Source organism: Callorhinchus milii, unplaced genomic scaffold (assembly GCF_018977255.1).
Source record: "Callorhinchus milii isolate IMCB2004 unplaced genomic scaffold, IMCB_Cmil_1.0 Scaffold24, whole genome shotgun sequence".
Taxonomy (NCBI): Eukaryota; Metazoa; Chordata; class Chondrichthyes; order Chimaeriformes; family Callorhinchidae; genus Callorhinchus; species Callorhinchus milii.
Window position 1 is genome coordinate 8,540,981 of NW_024704765.1, and position 23,470 is coordinate 8,564,450.

The window sequence follows — 23,470 nt, forward strand, 5'->3', positions numbered from 1 at the left end:
AGCTAGGAACGTAGGACTAAAATTTCCTTTAGTCGCTAAGTGCGCTTTCCTAAAATTATGTTACCAACAACAACAAATTGCATTTATATAGTGCCTTTCACGTCAGGTTGCACTTTATATTGTTCAGCCCTGGAATCGCCCATTAAACCATTTAGCAAATGCTAACCAAAAGGCAAAACAATCTGAATTTGGAAAGCTCTTTTCATAACATAAAAGGATTAATTTAAGAAAAAGTGGGCCGGTTGTGTTGTACTGCAGGTCCGCTTTCAGCCACTGGAGGGCTGTTCGGCCTGGATCATCAGTGTAGCAAACAGGGTGAAGAAAATCAAAGGATCTCTTGACAGTATTTAAAGGTATGGATTAGCTGGAAGGTTTTTTTTCTTGGTTTACATTTACTCTTACTCGGGCACAGGATGTGAGTTCTGAATTCAGTGGGATTCATTTCTAACAAATAAAGTAGATCATTAAAAAGGTGACAAAAAGCCAAATGGTCCTACAAGCCTGCTTCTTCTGCAGGTAACACAATATTTCACAATATGCTCAGCAAAATGTGCATATTTTAAGACTGAATTGTGAGAATTTTTTGTCCCAATAAATAATATTTTAGAATATTTATCTCTAAATTTCTGAATGTTTTGTATTCAACAGGGATATTCTCATCTCAGACCTTGATGCTGCAATCAGTTATGATGGGTTGTGCTCCGAAGTAAGAAACATGTGCAGTTTACAGCAGAATCAACCTCTTACATTGAAATGGATTGACAATGAAGGTAAGGAAATTGTTGTACATATTGTTGTAGATATGATTTGGAAACTGATGGACAATTCAAAGCAAACAGCTGGGGGATTGCTGGCTACATAACTAATCATTGTTGAAGTGAGGATCGATGGCATACAAACAGCTCAGTTTGTTTTATATGTGCTGTGCTTGATTGAATATCATGAGGTAGCATTTAGTTTCCCATTGTGTATTCTGCTCCCCTGGCTGAGAAAATGGTTGAAGAGATGTACAAGGCAGAGAAGAATTGGATGGAGTCATCATGGGCTGCAATTGTACATCTCGCAACTACCACACTTGCATTTATATAGCTCCCCTCACACAGGGTAGTTTCCCAGAGTGCAAGTTGGAGAGCTGCAGAAACGTGGCAGTGGGCCACATGCCCACTCTTTTGGATAGGGATTCTGCAGAGCGATCACTAAAGCAGAATTGGGGGTGGGGAAGACGATTACTCATATTAAAATGATTTCAAAGCATGCTTCAAATGAGATGTTCCAAATTCATGGTGCATTTGAGTGAAACTGCATTTTGAAAGATGAGTCTGTTGAATTTTCCCCTTTTAAATTGCTCAATGCAGCCTTGAACCTAATTGAAGCATTTTAGTGTATGAGAGAATGCCTGCCATCTTACACATCACATTGAATAAAATCTTTATGAAGCAACAGACCCATCTTATTTTGATAGACATGTTGTCCTCCTGCTCATCAAAAATACATATAGTAGCCTCACAAACATGGACTGGATTTGACTAAAATGCAAAATTAATGTGCTCTCATAACAATCACGATATGCAAAAGAAAACATATTTAACAACTTAAATTTGTTGTTGACAACTCATTCAGATCTGAATCATTGTATTTTTCTGCAAATAGTCATGTTATATTAAATGTAAATTTTAATCTGCAATTAGGGCAATGATTATGGTCTTGATTACGTGCCTTCTCAATGAACTGCTTTGTTTCGGGAAATTCTTGCTACAACATTTGACCAAATTCTGTGGATCACTTGCTTTTCTGCTGGAAACAAAAACTATTTTAAATTATCACTGAAAGAAAAGCCTGTCAGGATTCACTGTCAAGGCACACACATGAAGTGGAAATGCTCAATATTTGATAAATAATTTCATACAAAATGACAACTTTCCCTGATAAGAATACATATTCTCTATTGATCAGATGTGGCAATCTAGAAGACAGACCACTGATGAAAAATGCTGTAGAAATGATAATGTGGCACACAGTCGGTCGCAGTAGTTAAGGGAAAATAGTTGCGTGGAAAATGTGAGACCTGGTTGAAACAATTTAGTGTGAATTTAGATGAGCCTGACATCCTTAAAGTCTGCTCACAGAGGTACAAAAGTCAGAATCTTAGAGACCCCAATTCAGGATGAAAGTAAAATAACACAGGAAAGTATATTTCTATCTGATAGAAAAGGGGTTCTTTTAAATTCCAATTTATATATTTGTTGCATTGTCTTGTAAATTAATTAGATTAGAAAATGTGCCTCTGAAATCAGTTAGTGTCAGTGTTTCTTATATCAAAATTCTTATTTCAAAATTTAAAATGTCATTTTGTTGACTGCAGTCCTACTGATTTGATTTTATGGTCTTGCTTGTAGGGGACCCATGCACTGTTTCATCCCAGATGGAGCTGGAGGAGGCATTTCGTCTCTACAGCCGGAATGGCGCGTCGGGCCTCATCATTCATGGTGAGTAGCTGTTAATTAAGCATTGATCAAAGCTCTCTGAAACTCAAAGATCTGAGACTTTCCAGCAAACCCTCAAGGAACTTTTGTTAATAATAAAATCTTGGCTGTAGCTAAAAATGGCTCCTGGTTGAAATTAGAAGTGGTCTGGATCGGATTTGTTTATTGCTTCTCTAAACCTGAGCCTCGACCCCCCCACCCACCACCCACCCATGCTCAATTCAGTTTCATTTGATACAACTGCCGTGAATTCCACATGAATCACATTTATTTGCATTATATACACTACAATGACCAAGCAGCCAAATTCATGTTCATAAATGGGGATATTTTAATGATTCAACAGACTGTATAGCTGTCTTTCAGGATATTATAATTAGTGTTAGGAGTGTCATAGTAAATCGACAGAATCATTTTAAACCTCCCACACATTGGCATTTATTGGATTTTATGCTAAATTGCAAAGACAAAATTTAATACAATGTAAATGCATCATTAGTAAACTGGATTTTATACTTTAGAATATTGTTTGGATGATGTATTAACAGGCATTAAAATATTATTATGATGAATTTTTAAACTTAAATCAATGCACAGTTAAACAGTTAAAATCACTTTATTTTATGACCTTCATTGGAACTATGCTAAAGTTTTAAGGTACTGTACAATGTTTAAATTCACACATTTCTTTGTGTTACCAGTTAGAATCATAAAAATGTCATCACAGAAGAAGGAAGAATTTCCTTCCAATCATACCTGTTCCATCCTAGTTTCCCACTGGTCTAGTCTCTAGTCTCATCCCCATTTTCCTGTTATATCCAATTCCCTTTAAAATGACTTTTGAGACCATACACAACCTTTTTATGTTTGCACAGCATTGTAGACATGAAACGATTGTTAACGCAGTTACCTAATCATTGTGAAATTTAAGGTGTAGGTATCCATCTAATGTTGCATTCTGAATATTATTGTTGTATTATCCAGCTTCTGGTATGTTCGCACACGATATCTGTTTGTTTCTATACCCAAATAACCATTATTTTCTGGAATCCTAGGTTTGTATTGTAATAAATGAATAAAGTGCAGATTTTGGATTGACTCTTCTCCGTGTCTATTTCACCTAGTGTTAGACACTTTTAATGATCCCTGAAAAAGTGACATTAAGGTCTTTGAAACGAGTTACTGATTTTGCAACAGTCTTGTCGACCAGGTAGAAGTGATAATCTGTATATACATGACTGCACAATTCCACTTTAGTGTTTGGAATACAAAAAAAACTGAATACTCTATTTGCTCTTTGAATATATTTTTTAACCAGGGTAAATATTTACTGATTATTTAAATACACAGTCAATCCACTTTACAATATATTCCGTGAAGTGCTTTGAAACGTTAAATTTGCACACAGATTATTCTGTGCTCAATAGCTATCACAAGAAAACTGCACATGCCATCAATTTTTAAAGATTAGTGCTTATGTAAAGATCAACATTTATACTGGGGAAGACTAGGACCTGCCTCCAAATACAGCTGACTGTGCATGTACCAAACGATATTGGAATATTTTAAAATAAAATAATTAGGCCAGAAATAAGTATTGTGAGAAATGCAATGGGACAGCCCTGCTCTTGTAACAGATAGAGCTGCGGCCTACGGACTGTCTGTACTATGTCTGTACTGAATTTGTTGGTCTTGGCTGGGGCTACATGGGAAGCCAGATTGACTCCAGATTTCCCAAAGTTAGGGAAAACCAGTAAGGATTTCTGCTTCTGGTCCTTCTATGGCATCCTCTACTGGTTGTGTGTGTGTTATGTGTGTGTCGCTGGTGGGTCAGACTTGGCTATAGTGCCCTCTGTAGTTGAGTGACATACACTGCACAATAGCCATTTAGGTAGGGTACCAACAACAACAACAACAAGATTACATTTGTATAGCGCCTTTCACGTCGGGAGGACGTCCCAAGGCGCTGGACAGAACAGCATTTCAGACCCAAGTTGAAACAACAACAACTTGCATTTATATAACCTCCCTCACACAGGGCAGCGTCCCAGAGCACTTGATAGTGGCAACTCATGGAAACTCACCCCACCATATTAAGGTTGGGGACCAGGAACAGATGCGTATGCCAAAGAGGGGAACATTAAAAAATAATTGGACCAGTGACAAAATGCATGCTGTATTAAATATGGGCTTTTCAGTACAGAAGGAGGCCATTGTGGCTGCTACAAAATGAATCCTGGTATGGACATTGTAAAGTAGCTATTTTTGTACAACAAACAGATCCTATTTTAATGGAAGATATCTGCTATTTGCGAAGCTGGTTTACCTGTTTCAGGTGACACGCTAAAGTGTCTTGCTCCATCACCATTGCAGCTTTTCCTGTTGTCAAGTATTGGCTTCTGCTCATGGGTTAAACAGTGAACTCAGGTTACAGCAGCCAAGCTCGGAATTTGCCGCTGTACCATACAACAATAGATGCGTGTGTGTTTTAAACCTTTCACCTTGTGGGTACTGCAAGTATTCAATATTTAATAAGTGAACTCGCACCAAATAGATTACAGCAGTAAAACTGATCAATTATTATAGATTCTAGTTAGGTCTCATCCCAGAGAAAAGGCACTGTAAATGATAATTACTTTTTGTGAGAGGACAGACATCCAATGTCTATTAATGGCTACTATAGCTTTCTTTTCACAAAGTAAATGGCAGATAGATTTGATTCATCATTCTTCATTTATTTTTATTTTCCCAGTGTTCCCCAGCATTCCGGAGAAGCCAGGCATGTCTTGTCCAGGAGAGGACAGTAAGTAGACACATGTGCTTTTCTCTCTCCACGACTAATAAAATACTATAGACACAAAGCTCTTGGAGTACACTTGGTGACAAACTGCTTTGTGTTTTATGCTTTACGTATCAATTCAAAGGGTTACAAGGTATTAAATGTCTCCTGCGTGATGTATAAGTGCAGGTGTTGCGGGTGCCTTGCTGTGGGCAGCTGCTTTGACAGTTGAATTGCATTCTACTTCCTTTTTGCACCATCCTAAAGAGAGAGATACAAATGTACAAAAAGTGTTAGGCCATTTGCAAATACCATTTTTCCAGATTCGCTTCAAACTACCTGAGGTATAATTTAAAAATTCGTCTGTAGAACTAATACTGTGGGCTTGGTGTTATCAAAGGATCGCAGCTCGCCGTTATAAGAGTTTTTATCAAATGCATGGATTATTATTTGGATTATTATCATCACACTTTGACTTGAGAAATTTTCACTAATTGGCCAGGCTAGCAAGAAAGTTCATTTGGATTTCTTCTGAACATTACGAAAATGTCACGGTTGATGTCACAGAGGCGAATGCTTCACAGAATGTTATTGGCCATGAAGCTAATCCCGTGTTTTAAGCACTCTGAGCCGCTACCCGCGTGTTATCCGCAAAGGAAATTGCATCAGTTAACACCAATAAGGTGGGTAGAAAATCTTCCCTGTAGTTTTGCTAATACTTGCCTTGATCTAGCCACTAGGTGGTGTGGGTGGCCTGAGGTGATTGCTCCTCTGGGTCTCACTCCTTCTGCCCCTTCTCCTTGGATGGCCTTCTCAGTCAGTTTCTTTCTGGATGCTGTAGCAGACACTGAGAATTTACAGTTCCAAAGCACAGAGTAATATTGATCTGTGGCACAAAACTGTTTTTCTCCTAAAACATTAATTTGAAACAGCATGGACAAGGTTGTAGAAAATCTGGTATGTTGCTGTACTGATGAGTGACCTAATGCAATCATGCAGTTTCCTCATTTCCTTCGTCGCAGTGTAGATTAACAGATGAACTACCTATAATAGCTAAGCATGTATTGTGCAAGTGGCTGAAACCATAGCTACAGCAGTAATACTGTTGGGCCTAATGTGCTATTGATCAAATGTTCTACTTTTGAATGCCATTGGTAGAAATTTCTACAGCGCATTAAGAATTGAAACAAGATTGCTATGTTTCGATTTTGTTCAGCAATTGTAGTATTACAACCGTGCTTTTGTTCAGCTATTTTAGGGACATTGGATTAATCAGACTTACAATGGATTTCTTTTACTGGACTACACTGTTTGGACAATGCTTGATACCTAGAAAACAAATCCTGGTACTATTAAAAATAGAAGAACAAAGAATTGTCTTACAGTGGCCCCTCTCTGTAATGATCTTTCATTTGTCTTAGTTTGGCATCAGAATATTGCATTTCTAGTAATCCCCAGAGTTTAAATGATGTTTCCAATGTGAAGTAATGCTGTTCTTCATTTTAGAACTGTTCAACCTCTATGTTTTTTTTGAATCATTTCTTTTTTTTTGTATGAAAGAGACCATTAACCAATTTAGGTTTCATGTCAGAACTATTAGTAACCACTGAGCATCACATACATTTTGTACAGAATATATTGTATTGATATGTTGCTGCATTCAGGGTCAGGATGTTTTCATACCTGTTATAGAAACCTGCTTTGTCATGGAAATTTCTATGGAGCTGTTCTCTGGGTTGCCTATACTGACTGGATACATGAATAATTGTACGCAATGGAATGAGGATGTGTTTTGAGTGATACACTTTGCAGTATATCCTGTGAAGCGCTTTCACACATGTCGAAGATCTTATAAGGCCCTATATCAAATGCAAGGATTATATATTATATTACAGGCATAATATTTTCACATCTTTCCATTGAGAAAAGGAAACTCCTATGCATTTTCATTATGAGCAGGTTTTTATATAACCATCAAAATAGTCACTCCAATACAATGCATTTTATATTGAGTAGTTCTGTGTTATTCAAAATTATATATTGCTTTTGTGAAAGGGACATTTTGATTCTTGGAAATTTTTGTTGTCCTTTTTTCACCACATGTTTCATTCCTTACCGTCTGAAGCCATTTGACTTTTTGCTTCTTGTGAGGTATGTTTCTACAGGTCAGGTTGTTCTCTGGTACATTGACCAAATGGATTCATGAATTGAATGTGATGAAGAATGGGACCTGACTGTTTTTCATTGGCAGAATTAGTTTTGTGGGGGGGGAAACGCAAGAATACTGCATTAGTTGTGGAAGGAATCGTGCCTGATGGGTCAAGTGCATTTTTTTTAAAAAATGCTTTCTTCTGACTGCTCAGTGAAATGAAGAAATGTATTTGATTTGGTCTCATAGCTATCCCTGAGTTTAGTATGTGAACAAAAAGTTCTGATTTGTTTATTCTGAAAATTCTAAAGGAAATCAATACAGCTGCGAAATACCAAACAACTAGGACTCTTTTGGTACGACACAATTGGATAAACAATTGATCACTTTATCAATCTGTTCTCTGTGCACTTGGTAAAATAAATTGTGCAGAGAACTAGGCACTAATGCAAAGTGCCAGAGCTAATTTTGTACACATTTTTGAATAAAGTAACCCTAAGAGCACAGTTTAGAATAAAATTGACAGTCTGCCTGAAGATTTGTATTGACATTTTAAAGGAGTTTTAGCAGAGAAAAGGGGAGATTATTCAGCCTATCGTGTCTATGCTGTGTATTGTCCTATCTTGTGCCATATTTGTTTGATTTTTCAGTGGTTCATTTTCAGCCTGATCACGGTTGGATCTTTGTTAGTCCTGGCTCGGGAGGAATTCACAATTGGAACGGAGAAGGAGTACAGATAAATATAATTTCTTAATAACCACGAACCACAAAACAACAGGAGTGATTTAGGTAGTAATCTGACCTCCATTCTGATATGAATTGCTGAAGCATTGCTCAAGTGATTTGATCCCCTTAATGGGTTATTTCTTTATGATCACCCCAGGTGTCCCAATATACGGATGGCCATTGAGCACAGTTTCACCGACCTGAATGAGCAAACTGATCCACGGTGGACAAAAATATGGCCACCTCTGTGCTACGTTTATTACTATTGCGGGTAGCGTTACTATAGGAGCCCCTGGAATTTTAAAAGAAACCTTTTCGGTAGTGTGCTTCTGGCAAAAGCACTACCTTTTATTTGCAACAACAGCTTGTATTTACTTTATGCCCTTCACATGAAAGAAACTTCTCGAAGTGCTTTACATAATGAGATTAATTGAAAATCCAGGTGAATTGTTATGGAGCTAAATGTGACAGCAAATTCCCACACACAACAATGAGTTAAGGATCCAATTGATGAGAATTTATGGGGTGAATTTGGATGAAGAGGGAATGTGACTCGAGATAATAGTGAGGAAAATGTATTTGGTTTGAAATAGCACTTGGGGAGTAGGGTACCTTCACATCTACCTGAATTGTAAGGCCAGCAGGACCTAAATGAAAGACTCGATGGAAAACAAATGAAGATCTAGAAATTTACAATGAACTATTTGATATAGAATGTTTTGGAGGCAAATAATCTATGTTGTTCATTTGCCACCTTGGCAGCAAACCAATGCTGTAGCACTGTCTGAAACTAGTTAAGGTTAGGGTATTGATTTTCTTAATTTTCAGAATAAACATTATCAGAACTATGTTCATGCATACTGTAAGCTCAGGGATAGCTACTAGGCAAAATCAAACTCATTTTGTCATTTCACTGAGCAATCAAAAGAAAGTAATTTTTTTAAAAAAATGGAATGAAGCATTATGAAGTGAACCAAGCGCTACTGTATTGAGTATTAGGGAGTGCCTTGGATACTGAGGCACACTACAATGAAGATAATAGAGTATTGAAATAAAAACCACCTGTAGTACTGTATTGAAATTTAAAAACATTATTCTACATTTTGGTTTTGCTCTATAAATCCTTTGATTAGTCTTATCTTAAAATGTTACTGAGAAGGTCAGTGGGTTTTAGTGGTATGAAAGTCGGTTCTCCATCTTGATGTATTCTTAAATATGGCGTCCTCTAAGCCAGCTTAGTGCTGTTTATGTGCCTTGACGCGAAAGGCGCGATACACATTTAATTTATTGTTGTTCTCACCCAACATCCACACTTGCACTTTCAGCAGATTTTAGTAGATTGTGATCAGAAATAGGAAACTTGGCTGATTATTTATTCTTGCTGCTTCAAGACCACTGAGGTCAATTTATTCTTCACCATTGCCTCAGCTAAGGTCTGGTAGACCAAGGATCAAAACTGATCTATGTGCCTCTATACAACAGAGTATGTATCACCCACAAAATATACAGGCAATTCCCTTCACAGTATATTCTGTGAAGCATTTGAGAAGTTTTGTGATAAGGCGCTATATCAAATGCAAGGATTATTATTTTATGTTGCATTTTACCAATGAACCACTGGGGGTCCTATATGTTTTTTTCAGACCACTATTTTTAAAATCTACAGATATTTCAAATCTCGACAACAGAATTGTTTGACTGCTGTGATATTATAATTTGTTTGGTTCATTAGGAAGTATTATTAATTGGCCATGTTATTTGGTACAGCATGCACCAACAATCACAGCCACAGAATGGCCTGAATGGTAGGCTTATGTCAACAGTGGAGTCCTGTAGCTCAGTGGTTAGAACACTCGCCTCACAAGCGAGAGACCTGGGTTCAATTCAAGTTTCCTTCCTCCACATGCCTGATCATAATCCCTCAAGAAAAAAAAAACAATGATAAAATTGTTCACTTCCATCCACGACTGTTTGTGAGACATTACCGTGCACAATTGGCTGCCGCGTTTTGCCCACAAATATACAGTCATTCACTTTACAGTATATTCTGTGAAGCGCTTTGAGACGTCTAGAAGACATGAATAGTGCTATATCAAATCCAAAGATTATTATTATAACAATTTCTTGAGGGTTCCTGATGTAAGCCACATTGCTGGGAGGGGGATACAGTTGGGAGGAAGGGGGAGTTAGAGGTTGCTTCACCACCTCTCTCACAGCAGAGAACACAGAAGTATTATAGGTTTCTTGCGTGTCCTTAAAATAACTTAAATGTTAAGGAAATAGTTAAAAGGGGACTAAAGCATTACTAAGACATGATTTGGTTAAAATTAATAAGACATGATTCTTTCAGGTATTGAAATGATTTTTGCTTAGTGCGCAATGTATTTTTAGAGCAACAGTTTCAGCATTGAAAGAGTTAAAATAAAATGCGAACACAGAAGCTCAAACCCATGGAGGAACGTTTTGGATTTTCTTTCCCTTTATTGTTGTTTTTTTAAATGCTAATCATTGCATATCTAATTGGTAAGATTAACATGTCATTTGTTATATGACTGTTGCATCAATGAACCAAGCAAAAGCACTTGTGTTTAAGTTAAATGGAACGAGTGTCACTGAATCAAGCCAACTCAGTCAACCCTTGGTTTCAATAATTCGGGTCAGTCCTGGTTCTGACTGTGGTACTGCTTGGTGCTCAGTAAGTAGCATGTTTCTTCACGCTCAGTAGGTGTGCTATTTTAATCTTACTCACCAGTATGATAAAAGGTACATTTCTCTTAATTTCCATGTAAAAACTGTTCCACCTCTGCATGCTGTGTTAAAGGGTGCAATATAGTAGACTGTCGGATCATGCTCGTATCATTTGGTGAGCTTTGCTGAAGATGTGCTTTGTAAGCTTCTCTGCCACTGATTTTAGGAGGTAACGAATTGTCCATTTTCTGTCTCTTGTGGCCTCGGAACCTGCATGGACGCCTGGCACTGTTAACCATTGCAGATTACGAGTCTTTGCTTGTATTGTATAGCAATACTGACAGCAAAGCAAATGGTGAAAAAACCAGAGCGACTGCAGAACAGTTTTCACTGCTTCATTCATGCCTCGTGATGCTGTTTTAATAATAATAATAATAATCCTTGCATTTGATATAGCGCTTTTCACGTCTTCTAGACGTCTCAAAGCGCTTCACAAAATATGCTGTAAAGTGAATTGACTGTATATTTGTGGGCGTTTTGTGAGCATACTTAGGCCCATGGGTTCTTATTTACAATGAAAGAAACTGAAGAGGTGATACAATCTTTAATACGCATGCATTAAACTTAATATGCATGGATAATATCACCAATATTAGTTTTCTTCTGGGAGGTATTTTCATGGTAGAAATATTAATTAAATGATTTTGAAAATATTGCTTTAAATAATTTGACACATTGTCCAAAATAATTGATACCTGCTTACTATTTATTTATTTTCAATAAGCAGTGTAACATCTTTTTAAAACATGGGTTTGTTTTTATTTTCTAAAGCAAAATCATTGATTGCTGAGCCAGACTGACCTGGAAGTCTGAGCTGTGATTTGTTTTTACATATTCGTTTACATTTACAGTAAGAGCAAAAAATCAACAAAAAACTTTTAATGGGAGCACCGCCACAATGGGGGGGGGGGGGGAAACTTTAATTATTTTTTTAAACAAGTTATACACATTGTACCCAAACTAAATAAGTGTTTGAACAAATTGCTTCTGATTTGCTTTAAGAATGAGTTATTTTCTTTAATTTTGCATTGGAATATAAGATTGCATTAGACTATAAAAGTAGCATACATACATGATATTTATAGTTTCAAATGATCTTTTAATGTGTTTTCCCTCATTTTGAAAGCTGCTCACCAATCTTGTTATCAAAGATGTAAATTTAATATGATATAGGCCTTAATACATTGCACTAATAGCATGATGGTATTTAAAATGAGAATTAGAAAAAAAAGTAGTATGGTCTGTCATTTAGAAATTTTGTTTTTTAAGAAAAAGGGTGCTGCAATCAGAATATTTGGAAGATAAAATTAAATCTCACCAGACAGTTTATAATGTAAGAATTACATTTTATTCCTAACCATTGTTTGCCTCAAATATTAATTTTAGGATTTATTTTTAAAATGGATAGAGTGAGGTTACTTTTTTGTGCCATTTGCTAATTAAATAGATTTTAATGGGAATAAGATTGCGATTTCTCTTCCTACCTCCATGCCAGGTTTTTCATCTAACTCTGAAATTGCCCACAGACTCTCAGGGGAGAGCAACACCCAGCGCCTGGTTACATGAAGCTGGATGATAGGAAAGCCAGTGTTCCATTAAATATTTGCTCTTAATGTTAATGCCGGTTCCTCCTTTTGTCCTTGGTGTCTATCAGTATTCAGTGGCAGTGGTAGCAGGAGGAGAGTGGAATGGTATTTTCAGACATTCTGCATCATACTGGGAGTTGGATGATGTGCTGAAGAGCTGCAAGGATCTTGGTGGGTTCTCTAGCTATCTATCCACACAGATTTGATTTTTCTTTCCTTTATGTGTCACTGACGGGATTTAATAGCATATAATATGCTAGCTGCTCAGCATAAGGGGAGGAAAATGGAGTGCTGCCTGCAGTATAGACTGGAGCTGATTTAATAGTCACCCAGTCTGTGCTATATTTATTTTTATCTCTGTACCTATTGTGCTAGCTGTGCATGCAAAATATTCACAGTGGAAGTCGGTGTTTTGAAAAGGAGATATGCCTGGAGAAGTATAGGCAAAGGCACACTGGTTACTACTCCCAGTGATTTCTGAAATGCACCCCGAAAAGACTGAGGGTACGTGTAATATTATTTATTATTATTATTGGATGAATAATGCAATGTTTTATGCAAGAATCACCTTATGGCGTTCAGAATTATTGCTCTGGTAATTGTCATTGAATATTGGTCGTCGCTGGTTACAGAATCAAGGCAGTCCCTTTCGTGGCCTGTTTTTCTTGGAGATAATATCCTTTGTTGTGGGCTGTCAGCAAATAAAAGGACTTTTGACAGCCAAAATGATTAATACTGAAATATTTCTACAAACCCAGAGGTATGGTCATTGTGAAAAAAATATCTATTTTGTGTAATTGTGGCTTAAAGCTAGTTAGTTATTTATGGTCATATTCTTACAGATTTTTCTGGCAGCCAGATTGAATTTTATCGTAGAAATTGAGGATGTGAAGTACACTGAGGAGGAAGGTTGATGCTGCTATGTGTGATCTGGTGTAATATATGGGAGCTTAACAAGATTTTAGTGTGTGACATGAATGTAGTCCTTTAATTAGTTAGCGTTGCTTGTATTATTAGGCCTTCTAGACAATGAAATAAATGGTACTTAATAAGAGGTTGGCTAATGAAATAGAGAAATAAAAGGATAATGTCAGAATGGGGACAGGTACTAAATTGAGTCTCACAATAACTGTAACGACTGTGCTTGAATTTCAGTTCCTAATCTACACTGATGATCTGAACATTAATATAAAATGTAAACTTGCCAATTTCCTGGTGACACTAAACTGGGAGAGTGCAGAGGCAATGCAGTAGTGGATGCAGCAAAGATTACAGATACATTTATAAAACCAGCAAATGTATCTATTTTGCAGTTGGGAAGACAAACAGCAAATGAAATCCACAGTTTACCAAATGTGGTACAAAGTAATACACGTTGGTTACAAAAGTGTACATCTAAACTACACCGACTGGAATTGAATCATCTGAGGGAAATTGAGAAAATAATCTGTGAATGATGATTAATCAACTCATCCCATTCAATGTTAGGACAATGTGGTAAAGTAATTTAAAAGAAACTATCTGAATGCTGGGACCATTAGCCTGACCTCAAGAGTTGGAAAACTATTCATTCTGTTGCAATCAGTTCAAAAAGGAAATGTGGAAGATTATCTGATGAATATAATAGAATAAATCAAAACCAGTGTGACTTCAAAAGGGTAGATCTTGTTTAATCATACTGTAAAGCTACGGTAGCAGAAGTAGCCTTTCTTGGTGGCCAATTGGCCTTTTTGGATTATTAACATTTCTTAGCTTTCAAACCTCAGTTTTTCTGAGATTGTAGCCATACAATTTATTTAGCAAAATGCAATGCAAGATCAAATAACTTTTACCAAATGTGTACTCGGGTGCATTTTAATGACAATAGATTAGTTCATCTAACCATGATGAATGATCAATGATGAAGGCTGCAATTGGAATACCGTGCCACATATGTAATGCTTTGGGGAAGGTTCAGAGAAGAATGATACAGAATTTAGTATTTGTGGCTTTAAGTTATGAAAATGGACCCACAAAATGGATTTGGTTTGATTGGGACATCTGTAGAATTCTGGAGAGAAATGAACCATGCCTGTACATTTAAGCAAGTTATTTGCTAGTGTTGAGGACAGAAATAAATAACTCAAGTACAAAGTTAATGAACCTTCAGGAAGGTGACATAGTGTAAATATTCCTCCTCTTCCCCCCCCCTCACCAACCAAAGAGCAAAATGTGGAAGTGTTTCCCAAATAAACTAGTTAACATGTTGATTAACACTATATTAAAAAAAATGGATAAATATCTGAATAAGATATAATTTGAAGGTTAGGAAGGCTATTAAAGATGATTGAATGCTTTATGGAACACAACCATTCCTAAACTGCTGCTTCAGACAATCACTTAAGGACCAATTGTGTGGTATGTAAGACTAGATGCCTAATCTAGAACTTTGCTTCACTTTTTCCTAGAGGGTCACAAGATTAAATGACGTTTGACAGAGTTCATAATTGACTGAATTATACTGTACAAACATGGCTTGTGGAAGCAATGGGTTTGATTGACCAAATGTCCTATTTTCAGTTTTTCACTAACCTCTCAAACTGCATTTTTAATACACACACAAACTTTTTTTTCTTTACTTTATGTTATTATAAACATGTTCCCTCTTTGTTTCCTTTTTCTGTAAGGGTTAACAGATGAGCTGTGGCCTGCTGTGCCCTTCTCCATTACACAGTGCCAATATCTTTATCTGTAGTGACTTCATGCAAAGTCATTTTTCCATTCGCTTCAGAGGTATGGGTGAGAAACAACAGATCTCATCATACATGGTCCTGGTAGATTAAAATGATGGACAGCCTAGAGGAATTCATCCTCAATGCCACAGGGCTGCAATAGAAGTTTCCTGCCTGCTGCTCCAGAAGCTATGTACAGAAAAATAAATGAAAAGTGACATTGTAAACACCTTCCAGTATCAAGGTGTAAACTTGCTTGTGGAGCCACAGGAGCTGACCTTGTGTTTCTCCATAAGGTTTCCTATTAAGATAAAACTTATCATGTCCCAAGTAGAAAACTATAATTAACTGGATGGAAATACTTGTGTATAAAAATGCCCTCTTCTGTTTAAGATCATAGCAAATGGTGACTCTAATCCCACAAGCAATGGTTTTGTAATTGCTCGGTGTGAAATTGCCATTCACGTTGAGTATTGCGTTGGAGAAATTAATTAAATTTTTATTTCAAATGCAATGTTCAAGTACAAAGTTTTCCATTAAATTGTGAATTGTCCTTTAAATTGCTGCTTATCTGCTGCCAGATAATTAGATACAAAGGAGGAATTTCAAGATGGTACTCTTTTTTGTTTTGGAATAAATATAAACTAGATTTGCAGTGTTGAATATTCCAGGTGACTTGCAAGCCTCTGAGCTAACTGAATTTATTGTGAAGGGATGTAAGTAAATGCATAATGCAGTAATGTGTGAGTAGTAATATTTAAAGGTGAATGCCTTTTTTTATGTTCTGATTACTGATCTAGTTTAAGGAGTTTAACAGAATACTTATGCTTGCTTTAAAAATATGAGAATGAAAGTCTGGAAACTCATTTACAGTAGTATTTCAATATCCATGTCAATTTTAGATTAATGTTTTTCTAACTTTGATAATAGCAACTAGGAAAGACATAAATTGTTTAAGAAAAGAATAACTCTCACCATTTCAAAATAAAACGCTAAGAATATGTTGTAGTAGATCTCACAACAGGCAGTTTGTGATGGTCTATTTTCCTCCACAGTTTCTGCCCCACTTCCATCTCCAATGTGGACTCCATATCCTCTCCATTTACTGGGATGCAAATCGCTCTGCAATACATAAAAGCTTCAACAATTAGTATTGGCAGGTTATTCCATCCAGAGAAAAAGAAAGCTGCCCTCACACACTCACCTACTCTCTCTCTCACTCACACACACACACACACAGACACCTATTCTGCAGCATAGGAGTGGTTTCATGCTGACTTAGATAGAACAGGTACTCTTGTGGAAGCATGTGAGCATGCTGAAGTACTGGGCCTCTCAACTGGCTTAGTAAAATGTGTACACCGAATATTCTGCTTATAGAAACACTGAATTACAGATTTATTTTATCTTGTTGCTGCTAAAATATTTTGTTTCTATTAATTATGTTCTAGAGAGCTGTGGAAAAAGAATCCAGTTTTAGCAGTTGCAAAGAGGGTATATGGGAGATAAATATTTATATACTTTATGTTGCCTGTATTTTATGCCCTGTATTTGGTACAGTAGACATTCATACTGCCAAGAGCCTGGTTATACACACTTTCCCTCCTTATCCTTTTGAGATATCACACTCGTCACGTGTATTGTTCAACATGAGGCCAAGATGCTGGACTCGCTTTAAAAAGAAGCTTTGTTACTATGATGGGAAGACAGTAAGGCAAGTATTCTGCATGGATGAGCTCAAATGGGCTGAAGGGCTTCATCGAAACTCTTGTGATTTTGTGAAGTGGCTATTCATCTATGACCTTGATAGAAAGGGATCAATGACCTTGATCAGCAGTTCAAACTTTGTAGCATCAAGCCCAAAGCAATCAAGTCTTCTTCCAACAAACAGTCAATCCAGTTTACAGTATATTCTTTGAAGTGCATTGAGACATCTCTCTCCCCCCACCCACCCACCACCCCACACACAAACACACAAATGGATTACTGAAGAGAATTGTAGCATTCACACTGACTATTTGTCTGACATCACCTAAAACATCAGAGACCTGGTCTTAAAACCTGCAACAGCTCTTTTAAAAAAATCTTAATTTATATGAAAGACTCTTAGTAGCTGTAGTCATCTTTTCTTGAGGGTCACATCTGAGTGAAGGAGAGAGAATCTGATTGGGGTGGCAAGGCATACTTTCCCACACCATTTGAATGCAGCTTCTGGCAAAATGTCAGAGCAATAACGTTGATAGTGTCTGTGGAGAAGGATTGACCCTTCCAAGGGAGGAGGTCAACTTTGGATAATTTATCTCTGTTGGGAGCTAATGGAGTACTTATTTAAGAAAATATTTAATATACAATATTCCTACTCTTGTACTGTTTTATCTCAAATATTTTGTTCTTTGAAATGTGTTGGAAAAAGACAACCAGAAATCTCCTTGCCTTGAATCTTTTGATAGTGGGATACAAAGATCCATTTCCAAAGAAATATGGTACAGATTAAGAACCAACAAATAAAGCAATCATTTTGCATGCATAAACTACAAATAGATATTTTCTCCGTTTAATGCAGTACTGTTTTACAATTAGTGTTTCTGGTACTAGGTGTCAGTTTGATCACTTGTCACCATAAAATGACTCATGAATTTCTGACCCTTCCAATTTAAACAATTATTACATTTCACATTTAAACAAAAATAGGCCAATCAAAGACTGTGGGCATTCATTTTGTATGGTTGGTACTTTCATATGCAGTTTTCAGAATACTGCATTCTTCAGAAGTTAAAAGCAACAAATTTTATATCCAGATTTTTAGATTGATATGTTATATAAATGAGGCAGTCTCAAAGCGCTTCACAGAATGTACTGTAAAGTGAATTGACTGGATATTTTGTGGACGAATGCAGTAGCCAATTGCGCATAGCAGTGTCCCACTAGCAGTTGTGGATTGAAGTGACCAATTTATTAGCAGTAGTAGTTTAAAGTGAATCCTGCTCTCTTTTCACTTTCTGTTGTCATCTTTAGGTCTGCATTGTCGCTTCCTCCCACAAACTGGTCTGGGCTAAAGAGATTTCTATAGACATATACACACATAGACAATACAGTTGTACTATAATTTTTTCCTACCCAATTTTCTCCTTTCCTTCTACTCTCCAGAAGGTATTTTGACTATCTTTTCCCTTTCACTGCTGTATGATTTCATTGCAGTTTAGTTTAATCCAATCATCCTTCAACTGTATGTAAACACACTCTACACCATGGGTTTCCAGATAGTGATATGGAGCAGGAGCCTTGGCTGTTTATTCCCTTCCTTTACCGACTTGGGTCAATGAGGCAAATCTCCTAGTTGAGGTTAGCTACCTCAGCACAGACCAGGTATTGATCCTATGGGAGCTTTTTGGTCTGTATCAGCTACTTATTAGATAAACTGGCTGAGCTACCAGGAGAACTACATTGCAAATCTATAACGCTTGACAGGGTCACACAGTGCGTACCAATACTGATGCTATCAAAATACAATGAATAACTACAGAGTGAGTTTTAAAAATTACGCAATTCATTTTGGCTTGATGGACATTTAAAACCACAGATAATTATCTGTGTTTTATCAAATTGTGTTGCTAGTAATGACTTTATTAGATTTAATATTCAAAGTATCACCATATGGCCTGGTTCAAGGACATGTAGAAATGAGATGGGTTAGTTAAAATGTAAGGTAACGAAAGAAGAAAATTGAACTGCTGAGGAGAACATATTGGCAGAACTAATGACAGCAGAATAGAGGAGGGGATAGAATGTTTGACAGAAGCAGTCACCATCTTCTGAACCAATGTTTTGTTTTCTAAGTGTATTCACGTGACAAGATTGTATACAAACCTAATAGTGTACTCTAGTCACCAATTGGTTATTTAATTGGGTAATCTTATATTTTCCTGTGGAAAGGATTCCTTTTTTTTTAAAAAAAAACACTCAAACAATCAATCTCATCTGAAAAAGAGTATTGTAGCCTCAGAATAATCCCTGTCTATTGTTTTCATTGGTTGCGAATTGTGTGGCTGGCGTTGTTAACTGACTCCTTGTTCTTAACTGCTTGCGGCTGATGAAATTGTGGTGGCAGGTGTCTCCAGTGCTTATGAGCTGGCTGCTCAGTTATGTGGTTGGGGGAGGACTTTTTTAAAACTTGGATTGATAACACAAGGGCCTTTTAGTCGGATGCATCGTTGTTATTCAGTGTTGGTTTAAAAAAAGTGTACTCCATTTTCAAATACTTCAAGAAGACAACCAACAAAAAAAAAAAATTTTATTTTGAATGTTTCAGAATATAAAAACAATCAGGTATTCTTGCATTTGATATAGTGTGTTATCACGTCTTTGAGACATCTCAAAACGCTTCACAGAATGTACTGTAAAGTGAAATCACTGTTCATTTTGTGGACGAAACGGAATCAAGTGATTTGAGGTTAATCAAATACAATGTCTTAACAACAGTTTTGAGGGGAAACAGTAAATAGGGTCTCCCTGGCGATACTAGCTTCATGCTTGCTGGTAAGTGCTGCGCAGTTGCTATTAACTCGATTGGAATTTTTTTTCTTGGATTGAATATTGATTAAAGTATGAGAAATGGTGTGTTGAAATCCCTCCATAAATTATTGAATTTGTTTTAACCATAGGCTATATTTAATTTGCTAATTTTTATGTAATTATTTAGTTCTTTAAATAGGGATAGTAGAATATATATTCCATAAACTGCAATAGTTCTGAATCATTATATACAAAGATGATATATCCTGTAATGGATTAAAGTCCCTTCAGTGACAGCAAGAACAGAACACATATTTGGCTGATTTTTATAAACCGTAATGTGTTCCATAGGCTCATGATGGCACTACATTAATAGTTATTCTAGAAACCCAAATCATACTCAGCATTTAGTTACCAGGAGTCATTTGGTTGGACGTTGGATACATGCTGTGTATGTAACTGGATCAGGGACTGTCCTCTCCTGTTTAAGCCACTCAAACGTAACCACATTAGCTGCTAGAGTAATTATTAAGACCAAGGTATTTAGAAGTTTATAATTTGCTCTTTCAGTTTTGTTTAGTATGTACTGTGCCTCTGATCTGAGCTGCTTCTAGAAATATGCACAAGCCTTTGCACATGTGGTACTATTGATACTGATTCCCCGACTGTTCAGCGCCTTGGGACGTCATCCCAACATGAAAGGCGCTTTACAATGTAATTTTGTTGTTGTTGTTGATTCCTGAAACCATAATGTTTGTAAAACCTATATTTTTCACATACTTTTAGAAGAAAAGATCTGATTATTCAAATGGACCAAATACTTTTGGTGCATTTAAAATAAAAAAGAAGATGCAGTATTATTTGGTGGAGAGGTGGGAAGGAATTTTAACAGAAATAGGGTTAAAGGCTTGAATGAAAATGTTAAGGTTCCATCTTAGGAGTATACCACTGTGGAAAACAAAGCAAAGAAAATTAAATTTCAGATGTTGCCTTGCATGATAATACAATAGTTTCATTATGACACAACAAAAATTGACAAAAAGAAAGGGACTGCTGGAGTGGATGTACAGCGAGGGGAAAATTATACTGTGAAGAATTGGCTTACTGTCAATAGCTCTGATTCACATAGGAGCTGATACAGGATGTTAGTAAGATAGAAAATACAATAATGCATCCATTGAGATGGTGGATGTAGAACGATGGGGGAAGGGGAACGGCATTAATGAGAACAAACACAAATTAGTTTCCTCTTTGAATGAGATGGGAATTCAAGAGCATCGTCTTGAACCGTGGTCTTCTTATTTGTATGTTAAAAATGTAACTGAAATGATTTTTTTTCTAGAATAGCTAACCCCTGGCTACAACGTACGTGATTACTGAAATGCAAGTGATGTCATTCCTGCCAAATGAAGGTTCCTAGTTTACAAGGTTTAAATTGAAGTTACTCATCACCAGCCTAAAGTGCCAGTCTGAAAACATTTCCTGATTTACACGAGAAGTGTAAATTTGAATAAAAGGATGAATGACTCACTCGGACAGAAGTAATCGTTTTTTTTGAAAAAAGTGATGTTGATTGAATATACTGAATTCATGCTTCTATCATAATCCTCAAACCGCTTCCTGTCAATGGTATTTTGGGTCTCTCTGTAAATGTTTCCACCTTGAGACTTTAGACTGCTGATGAGTACCCTAAATTTAAACTTTGTAAATTAGGATTCAGCATCACCGGGTAGTAATAATATGATTTACAGAATGAACTGGATATTCCATAGCTCCCCTTCACAATTATTCTGACACAAATCCAGTTGAGTTTGTAAACAAAATGATTATTTTGCAGTATCTCAGACTTGAAGGAGCCTTTACCTATCTGATCCTATAACTAAATAATGGTGGCAGAAGCTGTTAGCGAAGGTGACTGATATTCAGAGCTGCTCTCTGGCTTTAATTAGGAAGAAGCTATTGATTTGAGGCACTGTGAAGTACATTCACATATGTGACAGCTGATCAATTTGCATACACAATGATGTCCAGACATGTGCGACGTTGCATGTGTAACTCAATAAAGTCCTGAGGTCCAGGCGCAGTACTGAAAGTTTTTTTTAAAAAGGAGTAGCTTACAGAGTGGCGCTAGATTTTTTTAAAATTTTGTGTTTTCATGAAGATTTCCAACTATTTGAATGGACTCCAGAATTGTCTGCCTCCACCCTTTACTCTGGTATTTCATTAGAAGGTGATAGAAGCCCCTTTCAGTATTACACATAAGTTGTGAAATTGAGGCTGGGAAAAAAGTGAAGAACACTTATAAATTGCTTTGTGTCACCTCTAAAGCTATGAAAAGTTGAAATAAAGGCAGTGCAAAACAGCTGATGGTCCAAAAATATTACATGGAAGGGAAATAAAATCTGAGCGGTTTACTGAGTAATAGATTTACGATTTGTCTAGAGTTTAATCGTCTGCTGGGCTACGGTTGTGCATTAAAATAACTGAATGAATAAATGTCAAACGTATTTCATGTGCGGTGCTTGGCGTCTGATTACGTCTGTGCTTTCACAGACATTGTTTGGAGAGGGGTAAAAATAGACATTTTCAACTGCAGACTTGATGGGATTTACTGGCTTCTTATCTGCTTCCTTTATTTAAAATAAATATTTCCAGGCTGCACTTTATAATTTGTACCAATTCAATTCAGTGGATATTTTCCTTTCTAATTGGCAGCAATGTAATTGCAAGTAGGGATTATCATCTGGCCAGTTTGGGAGAGTTTGTTTGGGTGAAGTAGGCTTAATCTTGGCACTTGCTGCTGATGCAAATGAAATTCAAGGAAGACAAGAAGAAAAAACTGATAAGGAAGGAACTATTCGCTATGAAATGGTGAACATGATAAACTGCTTACATACTGTCCTTTTGCTGGGTTGTTCAACTCATTGGTTTGCCTGTTCTTCAGGTGGACGTTTAAGATCCCATGACACCATTGGAAAAGAGAAGGGAGTTTCTCCTGGTGTCCTGTACAATAGTCGTCTGGATAAATTTGGTGGCTTTTTATGGGACATTCCAGTGTTCATAATGGCTGTAGCTTGTTCTCACAATTGTCAATTACTGTAAAGTGCCTTGAGATGTTTCAACGTGACCAGGTGCTATAAAAATGCAAGTTCTTATATTTTTTTTGTAGCAGTGGTAAATCATGCTTTTTTAAAAAAAAAATTCTGTTTGGCAGCCAAAATGCTTCCTAATAACTTCAGTAGTCACTTTGAGTACACAGCTCAGTTTGGTTCATCTCTGAGCTGTAGGTTTGTTGTGGCAGAAGACCAGGATTTGTAGCAGACTAGTCTTGATAGTGTAGCGTTATTGGGGGGAAAAAAAAGTCCTGTATCTTTTTGCCAAATGCATTGCCTTCTCAAATAAACCTAATTTAGATTGAAACCCCCAACCACTCTCCTACCTTTCAGGGCCGCGAGATGTAAAATATTGAGACCTTGCAATCTGTGGAGGAGATTAAAAGCGGCGTGGTGTCAGGAATTTCTGTTTTAAAAATAGAAATTCCTGTTGGCAAACAAAGCTGGCAGTTTGGATTATTGACAACTGTAGTGGAAGGGAAAAGGTTTGTATGAAGGTCACGTTGTTGCTCGTCCCTCCAAAAATCTTTATTGTGAAGGCTGCTGCAGAGTGGCATTTCTGCCACCATCTTTTATTCTAGCTGAGCTAGCTCTGTTGCTATGACGACCGCTTGTGCTGTTCTAAGCTGTTATAATTGTGCTGCCTGTCCCCGCTGGGACAAC

At 36.8% G+C, this 23,470-nt stretch overlaps 1 protein-coding gene across 1 annotated transcript in view; it reads left to right on the forward strand.

The window, feature by feature from the left end:
- prkcz (protein kinase C, zeta) overlaps positions 1–23,470 on the forward strand; it is a 126,194-nt gene that overhangs the window by 7,961 nt on the left and 94,763 nt on the right. The window contains exons 2-4 of the mRNA XM_042343535.1: positions 649–770; positions 2,397–2,486; positions 5,236–5,286. Coding sequence (XP_042199469.1) covers positions 649–770; positions 2,397–2,486; positions 5,236–5,286 — 263 coding nt within the window. The remainder of the gene's footprint in view (positions 1–648; positions 771–2,396; positions 2,487–5,235; positions 5,287–23,470) is intronic.